Here is a 25935-nt window from a genome sequence, read left to right as displayed (position 1 = left end):
CCTTCCTCATCTGCCAGAGCGGGGTGGGGGTGGGTGGGCGGGGAACACCTGGAGCAGGCGGTCCGAACTGAATTTTGAAAACGACCCACGTGGAATTCTGCAGGGAAAGGGTAGGGTGGCTGGGAGGGGGGCAGAGCAGCACAAAGGTATTCACCGCAGGCCACACCTGGGGCTGGCCGTGCCACCCACTGCCCATCGGGAGGGGCCGGACGAGGCTGGGCCTAACAGGACAGAGGCCACAGCCTCAGCCGCCGCCCCAGGCAGCTCTTCCATCCTCAGTGGGCGTGTCGGTGACTCACCCCCCAAGCTGCTCCAGCCTCGGGACAAGGGGCTGTGCTGCCCCCTGCTGCCTGGAGCAACGCCCTGCCTGCCGTGAGGGGTTCCTGCTGACCCCAGGGAGCCCAGCCCCACTTCACAGGGACAGGTGTGGACATCAGGCCCAGACCTCGCCCCCACCTGGCACCTTGGTGACTGTCCTGATGTTGTTCAGAGGCCATGTGTTCTCACTTTGTCTGACTTGAAACCAAAAAACTCTTTAAAGGGACTCTGCTCGCTTCAGGAAAGCGCGCAGACAAGCAGACCCTCTCTGGTCTGAGTGCACGAGCCCCAAGAAACGAGAGGAGCTGAGTGCAGACAATTCAACTTTATGTTTAAACAGGACACACACAGCACAAGCGTTCTGGAAACATGTGGTGAGAAACCTCTGAACTCATCCACCTGAGGCTTCAGCTGGGGCAGGAGCGGCTGGCCTCACTGCGCAGTGACAGCGACCCTGGGCGCTGGAGCTGGGGGCCCCCGCGGGTTGGGCACTGGGGGGGCCGCCTTCTGGCTCCTCTCTGCAGACAGGCGCTCCAGCCGCTCTGTGTAGAAGCCGTTGAAGTCGAGCCTGCAAGGGAAGTGGGCAGGGTCCCTGCAGATGCCTCCGTGGCCACACTGGCGATCCCCTTACCACCCCACGGTGAAGGGCATGGGAGGCACTCAAGTCTCCAGCACACGCGCACTCGGACACACATACAGGACCCAGGCGATACTGAGAATAAAGCTTAAAGACACAGGTGAGGGCTTCCCTGGTGGCACAGTGGTTAAGAATCCGCCTGCCAATGCAGGGGACATGGGTTTGAGCCCTGGCCTGGGAAGATCCCACATGCCGTGGAGCAACTAAGCCCGTGTGCCACAACTACTGAGCCTGTGCTCTAGAGCCCGCGAGCCACAACTACTGAGCCCGTGCACCACAACTACTGAGCCTGCGGTCTAGAGCCCGCGAGCCACAACTACTGAAGCCCGTGTGCCACAACTACTGAAGCCCGCGTGCCTAGAGCCCGTGCTCCACAACAAGAGAAGCCACCGCGATGAGAAGCCCGCGCACCACGATGAAGAGTAGCCCCTGCTCGCCGCAACTAGAAAAAGCCCGCACGCAGCAACGAGGACCCAACGCAGCCACAAAAAAAAAAAAAGACACGGGTGAAGTGAGACAAACGTCTCCAGCCCCTGGACATTGGGGGTCTCCGAACCCCGGAGCCCAGGACGTTGGAATGCCTGTGGGCAGAACAGGGCAGCCCAATGTTTGGCTGAGCCGGAGGCTACCCAACAGGAGGCTTCCCAGGGCAGGGACAGCCCCCTCCTCACCTGAACCCGCCCCCAAAGGGAGCAGGCCCACCACGCCCCCTCTGAGGAGCAGGAAACCGCCAGCCCCAGGTCCGCAGGCCCCACCGACCGGCCCTTGGGCCCCGCGCGCCCGTCCTCGCCGCTGCACGGTCCTCCCCACGGCCCCCCAGATTCCGCGGACTCCTGCTCGCGTCAGCCCTGCACGCTCGCCGCTCCCGGGGTCACGGGAGGTGGACCCCAGGGGGGCACCAACGTGGCCCTCGAGGCGCGACAGGCTGGGCGAGCGCGGCCCTGACCTTCCATGCGTTCCCCGGGGTCTCCTGACCAGCCGCCAGCGGGAAGGCAGCGCCTCCTCACTGCTCACCTGGAGACAGTGCGACGGCCCGCGGCTGGGGCCAAAGGGCCCTTCCAGTGTCCTGGGTCCTGGCTTGGGGCACAGCGGCCAGTGCAGCTGACCCAGGCCTGGCCCTCGGAACACAGAGAAACGGGGAGAGGGCTGATGGGGCGGCCTGACGTATACCAGTCAACACGGGCACGCAGGTGAGCATGCACACGAACACCCGCACACGTGAACGCCCAGAGGCCACTCCTCCAGCAAGCGGCCAGCGGCGGCACACGGAGGCCAAGGGAGCCTCGGCTGAACACACGCGGCCTCAGTCACACCTGCGCCGAGTGGCGGGAGGGCGCGTGCGCCGGTGGGAGGGCATGGCGGGGCAGGGCGCCGGCGGGGGCCGGTGCACCCACCTGGAGATGACGCTGGCCATGCCATGCTCGCAGTCGCTGGTGCTGTAGATGCTCAGCCGGGCCAGGAGGTCGAGCAGGTGGGCTGAGAAATTCTTATCGAACTTACTGATGGTGGCCTCGAAGCTGGAGGCCAGCTGCGGAGCGTCCACGTGCTCGGCCAGGCACTGCAAGACATGGCTGTAGTGACTCGGCCGCCCGCCAGCAGCTCAACCCCCTTCTCTCTTCTTTTTTAAATAGAAAAATGTGTCTCGGCAATTCTTCACGTGAAGAAAGGTAAAACGTCAGGCACTGTGAAAACCCCTGAGATGGCAGGACCTAGAGACGCTCCAGGCAGCCGGCCCTGCGGCCCCACCACACGGAGCCAGGAAGGACGTGAACCTCAGGGTTTCCGCGTGTGGCTCAGATCTTCCAGCTGACACTGTTTTCTCTTGACCGCCGCTCAGCAAGTGGGGGGCCTGGGAGTGCCCGCCCGGGCTCACCCTGCCCCGCCGCACCCCACCCTACAGGACACGGAACCACCTGCCCTTCCGGTTACGGACAGACTTTAATCGCAGTGACCGCAGGCCCCTGCGGGGTATCCCCATGGCTCGGGCTTACCACACACCCCCTGAACGATGCAGCCTCACTGTGGGAAGTCGGGAAGGGAGATTCTCCGCGGCTTGTATTTGGAACAGACATTTAAGAGCCTTTTTGTCAACCAAAGGGAAGACAGGAATGGCGGGCTGTAGCAGCGCTGTGACCCTAATGCTGTGTCCAATCCCAGCGGGACAGAGGAGGGCCTCGGGGACGCCCGCTTGGCCACCCACCCACCTTGCGGGCAAGCTCCTTGCGGGCACGCTCCTCGGCCCGCTCGGCCTCCGTGGGCGGCCCCCGCATCGTGCCGTGCTCCAGTGTCAGGTGGCCCAGCTCGCTATCCAGCTTCATGCTCTGCGTGAACCTCTGGGGGTCGGGGGGAAATGCGCATCAGCCGCGAGCAGCCCCCCCCGAGGGAGCGCAGCCCCGCGGGGCTGGGGCGGTCTGCAGGGCTGGCGCCCGCCGCCCAGAGCCCCGGGGCGCACCTGCATGCAGTTGGTGAACATGACGCACACGGACATGAGCTTGGAGAAGACACGCAGCAGTTCGGGGTTGGTCAGCATGCAGTCCTTCAGGCAGCTGTCCAGGAAGCTGGTGTGGTGCGCCAGCACGTCATCGATGTTGGAGGCCTGGGCGGGAGACACTGTCAGAGCCGCTCTGCTGAGACGGCCGCACCGAGGCCCTGACTGGGCTGCTTTGTACGCTCTGTGTTGTTTCCATGTTTTAAACAATCCTGTGGTCTTTGGGGGGAAAACTTCAAAATATCGCTAAAAGGACACACTGAATGTGCCCCGAAAGGTCCAAGGTTTTCGTTTTTAAAGACAGAAAACAAGGAGGAAACACTGCCCGCTCGCACTTTCTGCTCCTGGAATTGGGTGACATGAACTTTTTGGCTGATGGCCCCCAGGGGCCCTGGGATGGGCCTGGATGGGGCGCTGACCCAGAGCAGAGGCTCCGAAGGAACTGCACACTCTTCTGGCAGCCTGAGCCTGGGCCACGCGGTCCTGCGTGCCCTGCCCTCCACTGCTAACACGGCTCTGGCGGCGTCGGGGGAGCTGTCGGGTCCGTGCCCCACCTCCGCCTCCCTGACCTCTGACCAGGCGTCGTGACCAGCCGGGCTAAACTCACAGATCTCAGGCTCTTCTCCAGGACGTGCCAGGTCGGCTCCAGCACCTCAAACATCATGTAGTACTGGATGTTCTGGACGAAGTTGAGCATCCGCTGCCGCAGGGTGAAAGCGCCTGCGAACCTGCGCCAGGCGAAGGCGTCAGATACACAGGGCGCCCGCGGGCCCCCAGCACTCGCGAAGTGCCGAGCACCCCTGGGCCTGCAGGCGCTCCCAACCCTGGAGGAGCCGGAGGTCCAGGAAGGGCTCTGGCTCAGACACGCCCCACCATCCCACAGTCTAACGGTAGCATGGAACATCAGAGACGTGGAGGCTGCACAGGCCAGCTCCTGGGTCTCCGTTTTCGGGGTGTGGAGAGGAACCACCCTGCTGCACAGGAGCCCCGGAGGACGTACCACTTGGCCGAGTGCAGGGAGTACTGCTTGGCAGTCTTGTTGCTGATCCAGACGTTGCAGAGCTGCCGTTCCACGTGCTTGCAGTAGAACATGTGTCTGAAGAGCATCTGATAGCGGGTCAGGGCTTTCCTGCGAAGAAGGAACAAAGCGGATTCCGACGGACGCCTGGGGGTTGTTGCCGGCACCAGACGTCAAAGGCGAGGCTCACGGGGTGGAGCGTGACCTGAGCAGCCAGTAACCCCCAGTGGCCTAAGCAGGCGCGAGAGCCTGATGCTTACCTGTTAATGATCAGAGACAGGGGCCACTTCACCACGTAGTCGAAGGAGAAGGCCTCCAGGCCGCTCAGCGTGAGTTCGGTGGGGTCAGCGTGGACCATCGCCTTCTCCTGCTTGGTCTCGATGGCGAGGACACGCAGAAGCTGGGTGATGAGGTCGTGAGGCATCAGGTCGATCTGGGGAAAGAGAAACAAAAAAGCATCAGGTCCCAACCCCACCCCGCCCCTACATCACGAAATGGAAAAGCGAGTCCAGGGCCGAGGAATCTCCTCCAGACATGGATTCTAAGTCTGGGAGGCTGGCTTAAAACACCAAACATCTACTGATACACCTTAATTAAAAAACAAAACTGCTTTGAGTCAAAGCAAAAAAGAAGGGTACAGAGAAATTACTTTAGAAGCATCCCTGATGGTATCAAGGAGAAACAAGGGCAAGTGAGAAACCCTGAATCCCGCGAGACTCAGCCCTTCTCCACCACCTGCACAGGCCAGGCGGAGGGAGCACGTGGTGAGGACGGCACAGCGGTTCTGGGCTGGGAATGTGGTCCACACACTGCCTCATTCACACCCTTACACGGTGCCACCTATGTGCCAGAGACGTGGGACAATTCCTGTAAACTGATAAGAAGCTGGGAGGATAGAGAATGACAGAACCACAATGAAAGACAAACAAGGAAGGATGAAGGAATGAACAGGAATCCACAGATGAGAACTCACGTCACCTGCTGCAGAAGTGGACCCTGAATGGCTGTGCTCCCTCCCACCAGGGCCGCGGCCGACTCAGCGGGCAGCCCAGGCCCGGGGACTGAGCATCAGAGATGTCAGTCCAGTGGAGCGCTGGCCGTGTGCTTTGACCCAAGAATCTGACTTCCCGGATCTTATCCTACAAGAACACTCCTATACCTCACAAGAGACCCCAAAACACATGAAGAGCGAGCTGCCAGAACTGAGAAGGGTCTACGATGACAGTGGGAGGCCTGACACCCTGCTGTCAGCAACAGAAACAACCAGGCAGGTCAGAGACTGGACGTGAGCACAGTGAGCTGACTGCCCCCCATGGGACACGGCCCCAAGCAGCTAGTGCACACAGAACACTCCCCAGGACAGACCACATGTGAGGCCACAAAGCAAGACTTAGTAAGGTTAACAACACTGATATCATGCCACGCCCTCTGATTACAACAGGATGAAGTTAGAAATCAGTAAGAGGATAAACTGAGAAAATTCACAAATAGTGAAAATAAAATATGCTCTTAAAAACAAATGGGTCAAGGAAGAATCACAAGAGAAATTCAAAAACATCTTGATACCAAGGGAAATGAAAACACTATAACCAAAACTGATGGGATGCAGTAAAAGCAGAGCTCAGAGAGAAACTCACAGCAGCAGATGCCCACGTTAAAAAAGAACAATCTAGGGCTTCCCTGGTGGCGCAGTGGTTGAGAGTCCGCCTGCCGAGGCAGGGGACACGGGTTCGTGCCCCGGTCTGAGAAGATCCCACATGCTGCGGAGCGGCTGGGCCCGTGAGCCGTGGCCGCTGAGCCTGCGCGTCCGGAGCCTGTGCTCTGCAACGGGAGAGGCCGCAGCAGTGGGAGGCCCGCGCACCGCAAAAAAAAAACAATCTCAAGTCAACAACCTAACTTTACAACTTAAGAAACTAGAAAAACAGAAAACTAAACCCGAAGTCAGCAGAAAGAGGAAGATAATGAAGATTAGAGAAAAAATAAACAAAACACAGAACAGAGAAACAACAGAGAAAACGGATGAAACCAAGTTAGCTCTCTGAAAGATCAGCAAACTTGATAAGCTTTTAGTTATGTTTAACTAAAAAAAAGAGAGAAGACTCATATTACTAAAATCAGAAATGGAAGTGGGGACATTACCGTCAACCTTACAGAAATAAACAGGATTATGAGAACTAATTCCTACACAAATTCCTAAGCACACACAAACTACCAAAACTGACTCAAGAAGAAACAGAAAATTGGAACAGACCTGTAACCGGAGAGGAGATGGAAGAAACAATGAACCTTCACAACAAAGAAAGCTTCACTGGTGAATTCTACCAAACACTCCAGGAAGAGCTGATACCAACCCTCTCGAAACTCTTCCAGAAATCCGGAAGAGGGAACCCTTCCAGATCAGTGTACGAGGCCAGAGATGCTACAGAAGACTAAAGCCAACATCCCTGCCAGAAACGGATGCAGAGTCCCCCAGAGACCCCAACCCCCCAGTTCAGCAGCCCATGGAGAGGCTCACATACCACGACCCCGAGACGTGTCCCTAACAGAGCCAAGGAAAACCCTGTGAGCATTTCAACCAAGGCAGGAAAAGCACTCCTCAAGGGCTGGCTTCTGCTGTTTCTCTCTCCAAGGTCCCTGGGGGGTGCCTGCTCACCTTGAGGTCGTCTTTGAAGGGGTCGGTGTTGGCGGTGCTCATGCGCAGGGCCAGTTCCAGCAGCGCCTCCAGACGGGTGGGCGTGATGTCGTCCACCGGCTTCTTCAGCTCCTCCTCCGTGAGGTCCATGAAGTGAACGAAAAAGTCGCCCTGGTCCATCAGGAAGTAGCGCTTGATGGACCTGCGGGCAGGAGAGGTGAGAGGCCGTGGACACGAGGATGGCCCAGACCCGCAGAGTGCTCCCTACGAGGGGTGATGGGGGGAGCTGGGCGGAGACTGGGAGGAGGTTCCCATGCCCACAGGTGCCCCGAGTCCACAGGTGCCCACGCCAAGAAATACATTTACGGGGGGAGCAGGGGTCAGCTCCAAATGTGCTGAAATGAACAGTGGGGTCACAGCACTGTGCAGGACATGCTGCCAGAAAGGCACTGGGGACCGCAGACAGGTCCCTGGGAGGGCAGGGGGCCAAGGAGGGGGCTGGCGGCCGCAAGGAGGGAGCTGCGCCACCGCAGACGAGGGGACATGGGCACACACGGCCCTCTGTCGGCCCCTGGGGGCGGGCGCACCTCAGGCGGGCCACGAGCTCCTTCTCCTCCGTGAGGAAGTCCAGCAGCACCTTGCTGGCGTAGCTGAAGGCCTTCTCGATCTGCTCCACGTACGCGCGCTCCTTCAGCGTGTAGATGACCTCTTTGGCCACAGGGCAGGTGACGTCACGGCCACACTCTCTGACCACATTCAGATATTTTCCTGGAAAGGGATGGAAACAGTCAGATTACCATGCTTGCTGTATACGTGATAACTCACAGGCCTGAATCCCAGACATCGCAGCCCCAGTGCCGGCCAGAGGCAGGCAAGAGAACCAACCAGTTGAGCACAGTCCCTACCCCCTCGCCCAGAGCAGAGCAGCACAGCTGTCGCCACAAAGGGCTGCAACCTCCTGTGACTTCATACCTGCACTTGCCTCATCAAGGGCACAGGAATAACCTCAGAGAGCCTCACGGGAACCAGACGCTACACCACCTCCCAGCCCCGATCTCAGAACCAAAGTGTGAGGCCCTGGCTGGAGCATGTCTCCAGGTAACTCATCCCACATGTGTCTCTCAGTCACGTTCCTGACCGCAAGGAGATGACTAAAAACCCTGCCAGCCCAGCGGGGCACGTGTCCTTTACTGCTTTTCCTGTGCTAGCCTGTGATACTGAGAAATAAGACACATACTTCTGGTCTTTGTTCTTGGTTCCTGGCACTGAGCTCCTACAACCCTTGGGATTTGGTGGTTCACAAGCCCCTTTCACCCACACCTGAGTTTTACTCGCAAGGTGACTCCTGGCCATCCCTACAGAGCTTCAGGATGGGGGCTGGCGGTCGGAGGAACCAACCACATGATGGGAGAGTGAAACCCTCAGCCCCGTCCTGACATCTGGGGCGGGGGGAGGGGCTGGAGGCTGAGTTAATTCCCAACAGCCCGCGAGCCGATCAGCCGTGCCCTGTCCCAGAACCTGCAGGGAAACCCTGCGGGAAGGGGTTTGGAGAGCTCTGGGCTGGTGAACGTGTCCACCTGCCAGGAGGGTGGTGCCCGGCACACCCCAGCTCCACGGGGACAGACTCTCCCGTGCTCGGGACCCTTCCACACCTGCCCCATGGACCCCCTCATCGGGCTGCTCATCTGCATCCTTTACAACATCCTCTGTAACAGACCAGCGATCTAGTTAAGTCAAGCGTTTTCCTGAGTCTGGGAGCTGTCACAGCAAACATCGAACCTGAGGAGGGGGTGGTGGGAACCCGATTCATGGCCACACTGCATGGAGTGCAGTGGCCTGGGGACCCGACACTTGTGACCGGCGCCTGGTGGGGGCAGCCTCGAGGGACGGAGCCCTGACCCTGTGGGGCCTGCACTGACCATGGCACATAGTGCCAGAACTGAGTTAAAAGGGGGGTCACCCAGCTGGTGTCCACGGGGAGCGGAGAACTGGCTGTTGTGCGGAAACCCGCACACGTGCAGTCAGAAGTGCTGGGAGCAGAAAACAGTCTTCCTTTCAGTGGCCACAGAGCTTTAAGAATCACAAAAGGACGGCAAGTCCAGCTCGGGTGGGGGACAGAGTGAGTCCACCGGGCGCCGCCGGCACTGCGGGCGCCTAACCTGGGCAGGTGGGGACACGAGACAGCCCGCCAGGCCCCGCCCCCACGGTCACCTGTGCTGAGCACCTTGCCCGCCATCTTCTGCAGGAAGGACGGGATCTGCCGCTGCACCACGGTGTAGCGCTGCTCCCAGTACCTGTCGTTGTAGTCCTCCTGGATCTTCTCCTTGCGCAGCTCTCGCTCCTCCACCATGAACTCGCTGAAAGGCATGGGCGCCGGTGACGGGCAGATCTTGCCACACAGGCCGCCGCAAACAACGGGAGTCCACGGGGGCCACGGACAGCCTCGCCGCCCTTCATTCTCAGCCGCGAGTGAAGATACACCCACTGACGCCCATGGGGCGAGGTGCTCATTACCGGGCGCAGAGGGGACTGAGGTCTGCAGAGTTGGACAGGACGCTGACTCCACTTTACTCCACCCGCCCCCCCCATGGGAACCTCGCGTGTTCTTCCATCTCGAACGCAGGCAACAAGACGACACTCCCATCGGGGCCCATGTTCCTGTCACCAGCAGAGCCAGACACCCTGACGCCACCTACGCTTACCGTGGAAGGGCTTCCTTGCCAGGCCCTCATGCTAGATTTTGTCATCTGGGTCGTTAGTAAATTATGTCTAGACAACAGACTCATTTTTTTAATGTTCCGACGTGTACAACAGATACACGTCAGCATAGAACCCTCCGTGAGCTGACGCGCTTCACGTTGTGCGCTGAGTGTGGCGCCAGCTGAGAAGGGCCCGCAGGCCCCCACCTCACCCCGCTGCCTCCGCGGCCCCTACCTGTATGGGTCGTCGATGATGCCCCTGTAGATCCACTTCTCCAGGATCTCGAAGTAGGGCACGCTGGCGGCCGTGGTGAGGTACAGACACAGCTCCTGAGCCTGGCTGTCGCCCGTGTAGCTGAAGCTGCGGTCGTGCAGGAGGCTCAGGGTCGACCCCCCGACACACTCGCCTTTGTCCACCGAGGTGGCTGCCGGGGGAGAGGACGGCGCTCAGTGCTGAGAGGGCCACTGGGCCACCACGGGCTAGAGCCCCTCCTCAGGGGACAGGCCTTCCTTTTGGGATAAACTCCAACTATAAAGCTGTGGTTTTTGGAAGCTCCCGGAGTCTTCCTCCCACAAACTAATAAAACACAAAGCTGCGCGGCTTTCGCCTCACAAAGTAAGAATCGGAGGACGAGTGCCCTGGCCCAGGGTGTCCCTCCCGCCAGGCCCGCGCACCCAGGGAAGCCAGGATGTCCACGGTACGCATGGCCGGCTGGATGTGGAACCAGAGCTTCTGCAGGGACAGGAGGCCCTGCCTCTGCAGCTGCTCCAGCTGCGTGACCAGGATCAGGTACTCTTTTACCAGTGTTCTCATGGCGGCCGCCAAGGCGTGGTTCACCTGCCCGTACTCGAAGGAGGACTTTTCCTCGACGAACCTGCAAGGAAAGCAGCCCAGAGCACCGGGCGGGTGAGAGCTGTGTCTCAGAAGGGATGGTCGGAGCCTCTTCCCCAACCCCAGAGGGCACCGTGGGCAACGCCTCCCTCCCTCTTCCAGGCCCAGGAGTGAGGCTGCAACTGTCCCCGCAAGGGGCTGAGCGCGCTTTGCTGGGTGCCTACCTGGTCACGGTGGAGTAGCTGGAGGCTGCCGGGAGGACCCTGCTCACCAGCTCCCGGATGGACAGGTCCAGGCTGGGGTCCACGAGGAAGGTGCGGCTCTGCCTCCCCGTGAGGGGCTGGGCGGTGACGTACCTGCCGTCCACACCCACCAGCACGTACAGCAGGTCCTCCACGACGGCTGCCTCCTGGGCGGCCAGGGGCAGTGTGCCTGTGGGCACAGACGCCAGCTGGCCTCGCCTCCCCCAGACCCCCCTCCGCCGCCCCTGGGTGACTCCCTCCAGCGCTGGTGGACCTGAAAGCCAAGGCGATCCCTCGGCTTAGCTGATCCCGTCGGGGCACCACAGGCTGAGATTACACAGCCCGGACGGGCCTATTGGAGCCTTAAAGCAAGTAAAACCCTCCACACGGAAATAACCCGCGTGCACTCAAAAGGATGAAGTCGGGAACGACAGAGCTTCTGACACGTGTCGCGCTCGTGACACTCACTACAGCCGGGTGAGCCTGCATCACTCAGGGAGAAAAAGGTTTCCTCTGAAGCTCTAAAACGCTGAAGATTTCTCTCTCACAGTGAGAGATGGTTCCCTTTGACCCCGATGGACTCAGGACAGTCACAGGCCACGGACCAGGGCTGCCCCCCAAATGCCTCACAGCCCCAGCGGCTCTCCACTTCTTGGTTCTCAGCCCAGATGGCCCTCGGCACCCTCCCGACACTGCTAGGCCAGAGGCAGAACCGGGAAAGAGGTGTCCAAGAGAACGCTGGCGCCCTCTGGGCGCCTGTGTCAGCCCCAGGGCACCCAGAACCGGGGCCTGGCAGCTTGGGATGGGGCGCACCACACGCCCACGCTTACAGAAGCCCCGCTGGCCTTGCACATCCGCGGGTGCACACCTGCCGGTGGAAGCAGGATGGGTCTGAGCCAGTGGCCCCCTGTCCAGGCACACGGATCACTCTGGACTCAGAGCCGCCCCTGAACTTCAGGTGGTTTTCCTCCACGGCTCTGGCAGGTCCGACTACGACCTCAGGACCCCTGAGGGAGGCAGGTCCGGCTGCCTGACCCCCAAGTGCAGGGCTGCTGACCTCTGCACTGCTTACCGCCAACCTTGGCATCTCCCTGGCCAAGGCCCGGCTGAGGCTCTCGGGCTGCAGGCCCCGGGGCAGACGCCACCCAGGCCCCAACCCCTCTCCCCGCCAGCGGGTAGAGCAGAGTGTCGCAGGCTGCATTATTGTGAGCCGGACCAAGAGACTATGTACAGGACCTTCGGGAGGCACGGCCAGCTTGAGGCCTAGCTCTGAGGGACACAGTGCAGGGGCTGGGATGGGAGGCCGCACAAGCCGCCAGGGTCTCCGCAACTCACTGGGGTGCAGGGCACAGGCCGGACACGCGAAGCCGGCTCTGGGACCACGGAGACGAGCACTGGGGCCGGGCAGGGCAGGGCTCAGGTCTGTACCCTCGTGTAGGGCCACTGGCCACCAAGGTCAAGTTAAAGAAAACCAAAAATTCAATTCTCAGCCACGCCAGCCATCCAATGCCCACCAGCTGCATGTGGCCGGTATATGCACTGGACGAGACAGAAAGTTCTGTGGGACATGCTGAGACCCCAGCTGTTGGGAATGGACAAATGCCCTCGGGCTGAAAGGGCAGGTGGAGGTGGGGCTGGGGCCAGGCTGGCGCAGCGGGAGGGACGCAAACACCACACAGTGAGCAAGAGACGCTGGGGAAGGTTGGAGCCCGTTGTAGACACGCTCAACACACAGATTCTCCCGGACTTCAGGAGAGCAGCGCCAGGGACAGAGCTGGGGTCACACTGGGGACGCCGGATTTCTTCAAACTGATGTGGTCACCCAGGAAGGGGACATTTGGCGAGACCCAGGAGCACGGCCTGAGGATGCGAGACGAGGTGGGGGGAGGGGTCCCTGGGGGCCGGGGGTCTGTGGCGCAGGACAGCACCTGTGCTGCCCAAACGTCCAGAAAAGCGACTGCGTCCGCAAGACCTGAGCCCGAGGCTCGGGGCCCCATCAGAGGCTGCTGCACGGGAGCTGCACGCGCGGTTAGAAGACGCCCGCGCTCGTGACCTTGGGGACGAGGCCCTGGGTCAGGGCAGGACCCGTGAGGGCGGGAGGTGCCACGCACACGGAGCTGCAGGCCGGCGCGAGGAGGGTCAGCCCGGCTGTGGGTGGGTGGCGGGCAAGTGGGTTGGGGGGGACCTGCCTCAACAGGGACTCAGACGGCAAGACGACTAGGGACGGCTGGTGGGGGGGACACCGCGCGGGTGGTGGGGGTGTCCCACAGGGCCGCTGCACATCACCTGAGGAGGCAGGTCCCTCCTGGGTGAGGCTCTGCCAGGGGGAGGCCAAGGCACCTGAGCATAGACGGGGCCAGGGGGCCATGGAGGCTGCATCAGGGCCTGAGGCACTGGGCCAGGGGGTGACAGAGGGCAGTAGGGTGACAAGAGGCCTGTGGGATGGGCGTCAATCCCGCCTCCGGAGCCCACGGGGTGCGGCTGCAGAAGGGACATGGGCCAGGCTGCCCATCCGTACAGAGTTCTCCCCGGGAATGGTGTCACTCAAGGCAGCCTCGGAGCCACCCCCATGCGAGGCCCGCCCGCCGTGGCTGCTGTGTGCGAGCAGCCACACAGGAAACCTACACGGGAAACCTTGCACGTCCAAACCGTAAGCGCGTCCTGCCCTGGAGAGCCAGCGCCTGGCCGCCTCCGCTCTGGCCGAGCCTCTCCCGAAGGCGCCTCATGCGGGCCTGGAGCCTCCGTGGCTTCTAACTGGTCCAAGCCTGCACGCGCAACACGGAGACGCCACGACCACGGGGAACAGACTCCAAAGTCCTCCAGATTCTGCCGCATGTGCAGCGGAGCCCAAGGCGTCTCATCTGCCTGCCCAGCCAGACCCTGGGAATGTCAGGCCCCAGGCCTGCAGCACCGGGGCCCCCGCCTGCCCTGCTTCTCGCCCTTGGACGTGGCCCCGGGGCCCAAGCTCCTCTGATGGCCACAGAGCGGGCGCGGCCACACTCCCCTCCCCAGGCGGGCTCTGCGGGTGCCTCTCTGTGAGCACCGAGTGTTCCCTGCTGCCCCTGCTTCCCGTGTGCCCCGGGAGCCAGAAGGCAAGACGGTGGTCAAACCCACGTCCCCAGATGCCCCACAGTCCATCTGAATGCGACACACATAGGCCGGTGTGGCCAAGGCCGTGTCACCCGTGTAGCAGAATCTACAGCGGCATGACTCACTGTTGGGAAGGCCGACCCGGTGATCCTGCCGTCCCAGGGCTGCCCGAGCCCCGGGACGCAGGCGCTCCTGAAAGCCGGGCAAGAGCCAGCCCAGACATTGGCACACCACCACCCACTGCTGACCGGGGATGGGAACATGAAGGACGGTGTCCGGCGGGCACTGCTCCTTGCCGCGTGGCCAAGGGCAGCAGAGGGCCCGGGTGATGGCATAACACCGGCCCGCCGTCTCCACAGGGCTCAGCCCTCCCTGCCGCGGCGAGGCCCCTGCGGTCAGAAGTCGGTGCGTCACCTACCGATGGGCACAGCCGCGTCCATGCTCGCGCCTGAGCCCGTCAGGAAGTCCCCGAGCAGCATGGGCCTCTCATACACCCACGCTGGGAAGACAGGGAGGCGCTGGCCCAAGTTTTTTTTGTTCTGCTTGTCTCGAAGCATCTTTCTCGTGAGTTCCAGAGACTGGTGGGGAGGTTTTTAGAAACAGAAAAGAAAGACACGCCTTCAGTACAAACACTTAAAACCGACACATCCGCGGTACGAAAAAGCAGATCCCTGAGCACACGTGTGAACGGAAACACACGTGTCTGAGCCCATCGCAGTGCAAGGGGCCGGGGACAAGGCAGACGGGGCCCAGCCCCTCATCAGGGTCTGGACTGCACGGGGCCCACAGGTAAAGCTGGCGCTCTCGCACGGAGCAGGCCCACTCCCGGGACCTCCGGGCACAGCTCACCGCTTTTCCCGGTGGCACGAGGTCTAGGCCCGAGCTGCCAGGTGAAAGGAAGGCCCAGTGAGAGTTGGCCGGATAAGGGGCGCCCCTACCCGAGCCCCTCGGGGCTGAGGGACAGAGGGAGATGGCCACTCTGGCTCGGGCAGGGAGCCGTGGTCCCCACGGGTGCCCAGCTTTCAGAGCACTGGCAGGGGGCGAGGGGGCGTCGAGGAGGGGGCAGTGGTGGGAGGACCACATGAGGTGGGGACACAGGACATGCCCAACCCACACCGGCCTGCAGCTCAGACCTCAGGAGGCAGCTCTGAGTGGCTCGAGAGCCAGAGGCAAGACCGTGGGAACACAGAAGGACGGCAGGAGACCAGGGCTGGACACAAAGTCAAAGGCAAGAAGAGCGGCAGGTGAGGGAGATAAAGCATCACCTCAAACCAATTGCCCGGCGTCGATGAGGGGAGCCGGGACCTGCACCGGCCAAGCCTACAGAATGGGCGGGCAGCACGAGCTGACCCCCGGTGAGTCAGAACCCCCCGCCCGGGGCCCGGAGCTCGTGTCCCAGAGCCAGGCCCCTGCCGGGCCAGAATCCACACCCAGACGCCTCTGCCACACGGTACCTGCTGCCACGTGGGGCCCGTGGCCACGCTGCCCAGCTGCTTCCTCAGCTCCTCCAGCTCCTGCACGGAGATCCTGGAGGCTGCGGCGGGGGCGCCGGCCACGAGCTCCGCTCTGTCCTTGGCGTTCTGCTGTAAATACTGCAGGGTCTGGAAGCACACGGCCCCGGCGTCACGCGGGCCTCACGCTCGGGCCCTCCGCCGGGCACTGCCGCCCCGCCCCACTGACCCCAGCTGCAGCCTCCACGCGGAGGCCGAGAGCAGGGGCCCCGCTCGTCCTGGAGCGGCAGGCTGCTCTCCCGACGCTGCCCGCCACGAGGCGCCATGCCCCCAGATCACGGCAGGTCGGGATCCCAGACCCTGTTCCCAGTGGCTCAGCCTTTTCTCCACGAGACCGGCCTCCCTTGCTGCTCGAGACCACGCCCCTTTATCTGTCCCGGCGCGGTGGCCACCACGCGCCCGGCCACATGCTTCCCTGCTGAACGGACCCTGGGCCTCGTGATGCGAAAGGAAGCGCCAACCAGCCCTGGATGCCCTGGGCCGGGGCTCCTCAGATGGCACGCACTTCCCTCAGTATCACAGGTAACACAGGCTCAGTTTAGCACAGACAAGAGCACGGCCTGGACAACGAAGGTCAAAGGCCCTCTGCCCCAGAGGCCGCTGCTAGCGCTGTGCTCATCTCCACCACGTTGCTTCCGTTCGGGGGCGCGCACTTCAGTGCTACAGGTGTGAGGCCGGGGCGGTTAACGGGGGGCCGCCAGGCGGGACAGCCGTCCATCATCCCCGCAGACGCAGAGAGGCTCTCCTCCTCACACAGCCACCCCCGAGCCCGGCACCCACCTCCCTGTCCTCTGTGAGCTTCGACAGCAGGTACACCAGGGGGTCAAGGTTCCTCGTGTTCTTAGATTTCAGCTCATCATATTTCTTCAGAAAGTCCTCAGGAGTACGAGAAAATTCTGCTATTTTAACCTCAAAACCACAGACAGAATGATTTAGAGACGATAACTAGGAACTTTAAAAAGCCTTGCAAAAACTAAACCCAAAAGAAGAGTGAAGTTAGGCAGATGGAATAGTCACGTGTCTCTAACCTAAAACGAAGAAAACTCATCAGGATGCTTTGTTAAACTCACCCATATTCTCTTCTGTGGTTTCTTCCACGTTATACTTCCTAAGCCTTAGGTCAGACCATAACCACCTATGTTTTTCCTAATAGTGTATATGCATTCTTTCCATGCACTTAACTCTTTTCCCTCTGGAATCATTATTACACACACGTTCAGGGGCTACGTTTTCTCACTGATTAAAATGCTCCCCTTAAAATAAATTGGACATAACTACGTATCCTAAACTCTCTATTCTGCTCAGTAAGTTTTCTGAATTATCCTTGTGCCATCATTAAGCTGTTAAAATAAATGAAGCCTCATAATGTGTTTTTAAAATAGACTTCTAAATTGTCTTTTACTGAAAACCTATAACTTTGAATTTTACATTATTTGAATTTTTAAAAATCCACTTTGAAGGGATTTCACTGTGGCTAACGCCAGGAGCTTCCTTTTTCACCCATAGGAGAATCTGTGTCACGATGTGAACAGAAATCAGGACCATCTGGGCCTCCCTCCTTATGGGGCACAGGGAGGGCGTGGCTGGGAGTCTGGGTTCCCAGGTCAGGCTGCCAGTCCAACACTCTCCCCGAGCCTTCATTTACTCATCTGTGCAACGGGTGATGGGGAGAAACCAACGGAAGCAGAGCGGAGCAGAGAACGTGGCCCATGAGAAGCATCTGACAGTGTTGTCTGCCAGCGTACCGGCACCGCTGTGGCTGCTCGTCAGAAGGTGAACTTTGTGCCCAGTGCAGCACCGGGGACAGGCACTCACTTTGGCGCTGTGTGCAGACACAGTGGTTGTGACATACGGGGTCCTATTCTTCTGCAGCAGGTCGATGTAGACCTCGGCCCCGTCCCCTCCGTGCACTCGCAGCAGGCTGAGCAGCTCATTGACGTCGTGGTGAATTCGAAATTCACTCATGATTTTGGCTCTGTGTTCTCCTAAAGGTAAGAGGAGAGCCATTTATAAATCAAGAGGCTATAAGTTAAAAAGTTTTAAAGCAATTGAATTGGCCAATGTCAGGTCTTTGAGAAGCCAAATTGTCACAGAGCCCATCCTGGCCTGAAGGTTCCCCATGAAGACACCACCACAGCCTGCTCCGACCAGCATGTGGGGCCCCTTCCTGGGGAGACTCGCCCTCCTCGCCCGCTGCTGGGGTCTGTCATTCTCACTGGGCGCTGTCTCAGTGGGCAGCTCCCATGGGAATCAGTGCTGAGCCCCAGCAGCTCCAGCCAGGTTCCAGGCTCACTCCTCAGCTCGGGGGGGCTGGCACGTGCACACAGAGTGGACGTGGCCCTAAGGCCCGGGCCCCCATTCCTCCTGGGTGACCCCAACCACACGTGGCCCTGGGCCAGCAGGGAGCTGCTCCCCTCAGGTGGCGGACAGCACTTTCTAGTCCCAGCTGTGCAGATACAGTGATCCCAGCCCTCCAGGGACCCCGATCTATACAGGGAGCTCTGCACAGGCCTAAGCCACCGCCCCTCGCGGCTCCCCCTGTGAGGTCCACACCTACAGCTCCAGCTGCCTCCAGCTGTGTGTTCTCTGTGCACTCTGGTAACCAGGATGCTGCCTTTTCTCGCCCAGGCTGGGCTTTGCTAAGACTGCTACACATCTCCTATGTACTTGAGCTGGGTGGGCTTCCCCTTCAGCTCAATCTGCCCTGTCCATCAGATGTTCTAGGGTCTCCCCACTGGATCTCATTTATGGTCAAAACCATAAATGAGATCCCATCAAGAAGACAGTGGTAGCCTGCAAGGGGACCTCTATGCAGATGTCCCCAAAGGGACAGTAGTGGCCTGCAGGGGGACTTCTGTTCTCCCACTGATGACTGGTCCAATTAGCCATTATTATTAAGAGTAAGACAGACAAACATGGGCAATTAGGCATAGATTCAACAAATAAACACGAGCAAACTTTACACGCTTCACATAAACGTTTCAATGCGGCTACGCAGGGTTCATAATTTGGGATCATGAACAACAAAAGACTTGGAAATTACAGGCAAAGTCATTTCTGTATGTGATTTTTCTGAGGAAAGGGTCTTTGAACAGATTCTCAAAGGCTGTGATCCTAAAAAGGTTAGAACGGCTGTGTCAACAGCTCCAGTGAAGACAAGCCATGAGTTAACAGCAGGTGGGGAAGGCTCGACACACACGCCCACAACGTGGATATTAATTTGTACCTCTACATCCAGAGACTCTAATCCTGAGTGATGGAAAACCAGTTCCCCACATACAAATATCACAGTCACCTACGTAAACGTTAAATAGCGGCCAGAGGCAGGGTGTCTCCAAACACGAAAGCAGAACAGTTAAGTGTGAGCTGGTGTGGAACTCGCCAGCATGCACACATTTTACACCAGGAGGCGCTCACGGTGACCACAGTCATGGGCACGGGGCCTGGGCTGCGGGATCCCAGGCAGCCTGAGCCCTGACTTGGTGCTTCCAGGCTGTAGGGCCCTGGACGAGGAGCCTGTCCTCTGTAAGCTTTCTCTGAAAAGGGGCGAGTACTAGACCCTGCCCACGAAGCTGTTGTGGAGATTAAATATAGCACCTAAGGGCCTGCACTGTTGTTATCAGAAAAGCAGAAACAAACTTCGCTATTGCTACACGTGGCCAACCACCTGGAAACACCCGCTGTTACCCGAGAAATGGAAAACTGGAACTGAACCACTGCCAGCATCCTCAACTATCACCTTCTAATTAGTCACAGAGCGGCTGAATGAGGCACTGTGAACTACAAACAGAAAAGACAGCACGGAGCTCTCCCACTGATGGCCTCTTCCATTCCAAGGGCAACTGCTTTTCCCCACATTCTACGAGGTTTCCAAGGACCGCGGGGTGTTCTCTAACAGCTGGACTGAGGACCACGTTGGCCACCTAGGCGGCATGGACACTGCATTTGCCATCTCTCCACCAGTCACAAGTGGGTGGACAGGGCTCTTCAGAAGGATCATTTAAGTAAATGCTTATTTAGAAACTATCTTCGTGAACCTTGACATCTGTGGTAGAAACAAGTGCAGACATTCCACATCACAAGGATTAATACTACAAGGAGCCTGCTGTTCCACGCGGATGTGGGGAACCATTCCTGCAAGATCTGTGGCTCTCACCTGCAGGTAGCACCTCCCCAGCTCAGCTGATCTTTTTAATGCTCCCTTGGGCTTCACCCTACTGGTCGCCACCAACGGGCCCACAGACCCCGGTGATTGAGGGTGAGCTGCCGTGGGGCCGCGGGACCGGCAAAACAAATCGCGAATTTCCCAAAGACCACTCGGGCTCCAGTCTGCGGACTGGTCTGGAGACAAGGATGGTCCAGAGGCCGCGGTAGCCCTTCAGGTGGGAGACAAGGCGGGGGTGTGTGGGAGGGGGGCCGAGGGTGATCGCAACGAGGACGGGAGGGAGGAGGGAGGGAGGGAGCCTCTACAGCCAGGAGCCTGTGCTGCTCGGGGCCGGGAAAGGGACCCGAACCATCGGCTGGACGCGCGAGGCCAGCTCCGCACAGAAGCCGCCCCGGGACTCACCGCAGGGGCGCGCCCGGCCCGAGCCCGCCAAGCCCGTCAAGCCCGCAGGGCAGCCCCGCCGGCGGCGGAAGTGGCGCTCTACGTCACGTCCGGCCCCGCCCCGGCCGGCTGGCGGACGGTGGCCGACAGGCCGTGGCGCCGCCGGCGCTCAGGGCGATGCAGCTGCCACCCGCGCTGCACGCACGCCTGGCGGGGGCACCCGGGTCGGCCGAGCCTCTACCCGTGGAGCGGGACCCCGCGGCCAGGACCGCGCCCTTCCGCTTCGCGCCGCGCCCGGTGCGCTTCCCACGGGAGCACGACTTCTTTGAGGTGCGTGACCCGAGGAAGGAGAGAGCGGTTGTGGGTGGGGGCGGAGCCGGCGCCCTGGGGGCAGGGCTTGGATGGGGCGGGGGAAATGCTTGGGGCGGGGCCTGGGTGGGCCGGGCCTGGGTGGGGCGGGGGCAGACTCCCGGTGGGCGGGGCTGAGGCTCTGGGTGGGGCCGGGGTCCTAGGGGCGGGGCCCGGGGTGGAGCCGGGTCAGAACCCAGGACGCTGTCTCCCGCAGGAAGGGGACGTGCAGCGGCACCTCTACCTCCAGGATGTGCTCACGCAGGTGGGCGGGGCGCCCGAGAGGCCCAGGTTAGTGCTGTGGCCCAGCAAGGGGCCCTTCTTGCCCTCTCCGGGCCCCTCCCTCTGCCCGCCCCGCCCCTGGTGCCCGCCCCGCTACTCTGCCTGTACCACCACGGAAGCCTGTGTGTCTGGCCTCACCACCGCCTAGCTTGTCTGTAAAAATGTAATTGTTGTGAAAGTAGGATTTGGGCTTGCAAGAGAAAATCCGAAGCTTTATCAGTCCACTTAAAGGGGAGTGGTGACAGGGAGCCCGACGTTCTGTCCGCTGTGGAATGGCATCCCCACCAGGCGTTCCTCTGCCAGGGTACCCGAGTTCACGTGTCAGGTGGCCGGCTGCTGCCAGGTGTTCGACGCCCTGGAGGATTACGAGCACCACTACCACACTCTGCACAGAAACGTCTGCTCCTTCTGCAAGCGGGCCTTCCCTTCTGGACACCTGCTGGACACCCACATCTTGGAGTGGCACGACTCCCTCTTCCAGATTCTGGCCGAGCGGCAGGACATGGTGGGTGACGGCTCGCCCGCTGAGGCCAAGGGCAGGCATCACGGGGGCTCGTCCCTGAGCCGTGTGCCTCGTGGTGCCAGAGCCTGGGGTCAGAGCGCGGTGAGATGGGCAGCCCTGGGGTCAGGGTGGGGTGATGCTGTTTCCATTTCAGTATCAGTGCCTGGTGGAGGGCTGCACAGAGAAGTTCAGAACCAGCAGAGACCGGAAGGAGCACCTGGTGATGCGTCATCTCTACCCTGCGGACTTCCGCTTCGATAAACCAAGGAAAAGCAGAGGGTGCGTGGCGGTGCGCCGCGGAGCCGCCTCCCGAGCCTAGAAAGCCTTTGCGTGCATAGACTTTGAGGGTGCAGATGCCCTCGTTCAGCATCCCTGCCGCTAACGTTACATTTAGCTGCAGGTTACAGAAGCCCTGACAAATCGGGAGTCCTTAACCGAGAGGGGTTAAGCAGATGGGGTGGTTCTGTGTGTGGCCCCGCCGGCTGCAGGGAGGACGGGAAGGGGAGAGCCTGCCTTCCCCGGGCCTGTGCTGGGAGTGGCTGGGGTACCATCTTGGGGTCTGCCGGGCGTGCACGAACACCACCACGCCCCTCTACATTCACGTTTCATCTCCACCCCGCTCATCACCTCCCTTCCATCCTCATGTGGGCCTTGGGGAATTTGTCCCAGGCCGTGAGCCCCTCACCTCACGTGGGGCCGTCGGTTTTTCCCTTTTCCCGTCAGTATGTGTTTACAAACTTGACGGCACAGCCACGTGTTACATGTGACTGTTCAGAATGCACTGTGGGAAGTACCTCTGGGAGTAGCCCGTAAGTGCGTGTTACGTTACTTTGCCTTTTCATTAACTGATTTCCTCAGGTGAAGCTTCATCACCATCTAAAAGTTGCATTGATTGAAGTCGTTTCAGACTAAGTTGTTGTCCCCAGACAGAACTTTACTTTTGACAGTAGAATAATCTGGAGAACTGACTTCAATATGGGAGATTTTTATAAGGTCTTGAGTATAAGGTAGCTCCTTCCTTTCCAAGGAATCGTTTGAAGGAGAAAAACCCTACGATGCTGGATTGAGACACTGGTGTTAAGAAGGAGACGCTCAGTTTTGTATGGTTGCTTTTAGTAAATTTCTCAGTAATTGTAATGGAGAGACGTTTGGTACCGTTGGTAGTCATTTACCGTGTGACACCATAAAAATACTATTTTTAAAAGACGGAGTGTGACCATCATCCCTAAATTCATAGAATATGGCTTACGTCATATGAACATTCACTTCTCCACATTCTGGTAGCCTGAAAATTACTCTCTGATAAAACAGTCATAAAATAGCTTTGCGAATTCAGTCCTGGGGGAAGCGGGGGCTGCAGGCACTGACACCCGGGAGCGTCCTCACCACCTGTCTTCCCCAGCCCAGTCATGCCCGGTGCCGCTGAGCAGGTGTTGGCAGAAGCCCTGGGGGATGACGGGGTGCCGTCGGAAGGCGACGCCATGGAAGTCTGCTCTGAACACGTGGAGCCCCCACCAGCACCCGCGGGAGAGAGGCGGGCCTACAGCCACAGGTCAGTACCCGGGCACCTTTCTGAAGCAGGTTCTGAATCTGTGCTTCTCCTGGAGAATTCTGGGTTTGACTCTGGGCCGGCCCAGTTCCCGCTGAGAGAAACCGCCCCTGGGTTGGAGCGTTGGCTTCAGCGGGAGGTGAAAGCCAACCATCCTGCTGCCCTCGGACGACCTGGGGCCCCAGCAGCACAGGACTGCAAAGCACTGGCCCCTTTGACCACGGCCTAAGCTGGGATGGAGAGACCCAGGGTGTAATTGCTCGAGTTACAACCTACGAGGCTGTGTTTCTAGTGTTAACTGTGCTTTTGTAGGGGATAAAGTTGATTTCAAATCTAATTTGGGGGTAAATGTTGGAGAAATGGAAGAAATCGCCCATAAATTCAAACCGACAGGGAGATGAACTCGTGTCCTTCAGCTGCCCTCGCACAGTTGCCCAGAATTTGGCCTGAGAGTGAGTCCCAGGTGCCACCTGGAGGGCGGGTCACAGGGAGCCTGAGCTGGAGCCCGGACACATTCTCCGGGGTGGGTGGTTGGCAGTAGGTGGTCGGCGGCAGGTAGTCAGTGGCGGGGAGCGTCTCCCACCGGAAGCAGGTTTGGAGCAGCTGGCCTGCTGCAGCCGGGGAGGGGAGAGTCCGGGTGAGAGCCAGCGGACACCCTGCACGGTTCACGGGGGAAGAGGGAGTGTCCAGAGCAAGAATCAGACCCCCGCGAGCCCACGAGACTGCCAGCATGAATTGGGTTGTTTGTGAGCAAAAGCGTAGCAGTTTAGCGTGAAGGTGTCTTTCATTTCAGGATACCATCTACCATCTGTTTTGGTCAAGGTGCCTCACGAGGATTTAAAAGGGCCAAGAAGAGAAATAAGCACCAGTAACGGCGGTTCCTCTGCGGCCCTGTGGCGGTGTTGCCGGGCTTTTCCTCCCCGCCACGGGGGCCCCAGAACCCTGGCCCGTGCCACCCTCCATGTCGCGGGCCTGTGACCGACTGAACGAGGCCGGTGGCTATGTGGGAAGCTGTGGGGGAGCCGCGGATTCCGGGAAGGGCCCCTCGTGCGGTGACTGGGGTGTGGGGAGCAGCCCCCGCCCCCCAACGTCCTTGTGAAACACGTGGAGTAAATGGTTATCGTCAACGGTCTCTGGTCGACGTTCTGTTTTGGGGGGAGGGAGACAGCAGCAGTTACTGGTGAGGACTTTGTTTCCAGCGGCCGCTTCTCAGAGGGGGTGACTGGCTTGCGCAGCTCATCAGGGCTTCAAGGGAGACGCCTGTGGTCCTCGCTCCCGCGCTTGGCAAGGTGAGCAGAAGCCTCGGGTGGGGCTGGGGAGCTGGGAGGGACCCGGGCCGGGGAGGGCGGAGCGCAGACCTAGGCCGGCAGCTGGCTTAGCTCCGATTTGATGACATCAGGGCCCCCCGGGCTGGACCTGGGGAGTGGGGACGCACCAGCCAGCTGCCCCCCTGCGGTGCCCGGTGCTGCCGTGCCCGCCCGAGGCCCCGCTCGGCCCATCTCGCCCGGCTGCTCCCACTCTGGGCTCCAGTCTGGTGGCGGCAGCGGTTGCCGGCCTGCGACCGCCCCCGCCAAGCCCTGCGCACAGCTCTGCAGACACGGGTCGGGGCTGGTGGGTGTCAGTTTGAAGTTGTTCTTTGGAAGATTACTTGTCTCCTCTTTGTCTGTTGTGGTTCCACTAAGATGTCAGGGGAAGGTACTCATCGCCCTACTGCTCATTGTTGAATGTTTTGAATCTGGATTTTATCTTTTCAAATATTGTCTTTACTCCAATCTCTGTCCCTTCTCCTTCTAAAACCCCAACCAAATGTACGTCAGACGCCCTCCGTCTTCTAACAGCCCTTCCGTATTTCCCGTTCCTTATCTGTCTTTGCTACATTCTGGATAATTTCTTAAGATCCACTTTTCAGTTCACTAATTTTCTGATCAGCTGTATCAAATGTGCTGTTGAACTCATTCAGTGTTTAATTTCCATAGTTACAATTTTCAATTCTTTAAGTTCTATGTTGTTTTTCTAATTTGCTGGACTTTATAACTTTTGTTTATCACGTTTTCAACTCATTCTTTTCTTTTTTAACATGTTAAACTTATTGTACGTTCTCTGATTGCTAATATCAATGTTTGAAGACTCTGTGGGTCTGATTTTTCTGTCAGTTTTTTCTGTTGACTCACTCATGGTGCCTTGTTTCCTGATGAATTCTGTGATTTTTGGCTGTGAGTTTGTATTTCTTGGAATTTTACCTCTGGAGTTTCTCTAACATGTCTGGGTTCTTCCTGAAAAAATTAGTATTTGCTTCTGTCATGTGACTGGGGAGCTATGATCTAGGACCACTTTAACTTTAAAATAAATTATTAGGAAAAAAAGAGGGACTTCCCTAGTGGTCCAGTGGTAAAGAATCCGCCTTCCAATGCAGGGGATGTGGGTTCAATCCCTGGTCGGGGAACTAGGATCCCACATGCTGCGGGGCAACTAAGCCCACATGCCACAACTACTGAGCTTGTGCACCACAAACTACGGAGCCCACACGCCCTGGAGCCCATGTGCCTTAAGTAGAGAGGAAAAATAACCCCCACACTACAACCAGAGAAAAGCCTGCGCATCACAACGAAGAGCCTCTGCACCTCAACGGAAAGGTCCCACGTGCCTCAGTGAAGACCCCAAATGCCGCAGCTAAGACCCGACACAGCCAAAAAATAAAATAAAATTTAAAATCAAAAAATGGGCTTCCCTGGTGGCACAGTGGTTAAGAATCTGCCTGCCAATGCAGGGGACACGGGTTCAAGCCCTGGCCTGGGAAGATCCCACATGCCACGGTGCAGCTAAGCCCATGCGCCACAACTACTGAGGCTGCGCTCTAGAGCCCGGGAGCCACAGCTACTGAGCCCGTGTGCCACAACTACTGAAGCCCACATGCCTAGAGCCCGTGCTCCGCAACAAGAGAAGCCACCGCAATGAGAAGCCCGCGCACCGCAACACACAGTAGCCCCCACTCGCTGCAACTAGAGGAAACCCACGCACAACAATGAAGACCCAATGCAGCCAAAAATAAGTAAATAAAATAAATTTATAAAAATAAAAAATTATTAGGTATGAGTTTTCATCCCCAGTTCACTTTTCTGCAAATGCCTTTTCTGTGTTGCCTTGACACAACCTTAGCCAAAGCAGAACATCTGAGTAACAGAAACAGACCCCTCATTTCACTTATAGCCAGAGAAGTAGAAATAAATATACACAGACCCGG

At 59.1% G+C, this 25935-nt stretch overlaps 2 protein-coding genes across 6 annotated transcripts; one reads left to right on the top strand and one right to left on the bottom strand.

Moving 5' to 3' along the window:
* Positions 1-633: 633 nt before the first annotated feature.
* On the bottom strand, positions 634-20174 carry TUBGCP2 (tubulin gamma complex component 2). Of its 3 annotated transcripts, XM_030832156.3 has the most exons (19): positions 20035-20070; positions 19624-19843; positions 17283-17452; positions 16248-16376; positions 15411-15557; positions 14375-14534; positions 10849-11056; positions 10468-10667; positions 10028-10217; positions 9305-9450; positions 7681-7861; positions 7115-7295; positions 4722-4894; positions 4444-4572; positions 4051-4171; positions 3408-3551; positions 3160-3288; positions 2350-2513; positions 634-886 (listed from the first exon to the last, which is right to left on the bottom strand). In XM_030832156.3, exons 3-19 carry the CDS (start codon positions 17430-17432, stop codon positions 751-753), a joined length of 2688 nt encoding a protein of 895 aa, XP_030688016.1. In that variant the 5' UTR covers positions 17433-17452; positions 19624-19843; positions 20035-20070; the 3' UTR covers positions 634-750. The 3 variants fall into 3 exon arrangements, with proteins under 3 accessions (XP_030688016.1, XP_030688018.1, XP_030688015.1); XM_030832158.2 differs by lacking the exon at positions 19624-19843 and having other exon boundaries at positions 16248-16343; positions 20035-20174; XM_030832155.3 differs by lacking the exon at positions 19624-19843 and having other exon boundaries at positions 20035-20169.
* ZNF511 (zinc finger protein 511) lies at positions 20142-25935 on the top strand. 3 transcript variants are annotated; one of them, XR_009559418.2, is made up of 8 exons: positions 20142-20343; positions 20579-20652; positions 20947-21148; positions 21300-21424; positions 22548-22697; positions 23088-23146; positions 23488-23983; positions 25108-25929. XR_009559418.2 is itself a non-coding variant. In XM_030832167.3 (7 exons), exons 1-7 carry the CDS (start codon positions 20191-20193, stop codon positions 23670-23672), a joined length of 948 nt encoding a protein of 315 aa, XP_030688027.2. In that variant the 5' UTR covers positions 20142-20190; the 3' UTR covers positions 23673-25935. The 3 variants fall into 3 exon arrangements, 2 of the variants coding, with proteins under 2 accessions (XP_030688027.2, XP_030688029.1); XM_030832167.3 differs by having other exon boundaries at positions 23488-25935; XM_030832169.3 differs by lacking the exon at positions 23088-23146 and having other exon boundaries at positions 23488-25931.

Source organism: Globicephala melas, chromosome 16 (assembly GCF_963455315.2).
Source record: "Globicephala melas chromosome 16, mGloMel1.2, whole genome shotgun sequence".
NCBI classification, from domain to species: domain Eukaryota; kingdom Metazoa; phylum Chordata; class Mammalia; order Artiodactyla; family Delphinidae; genus Globicephala; species Globicephala melas.
The sequence above is the reverse complement of the archived record's forward strand: the minus strand, read 5'-3'. Positions and strand labels throughout refer to the sequence as shown.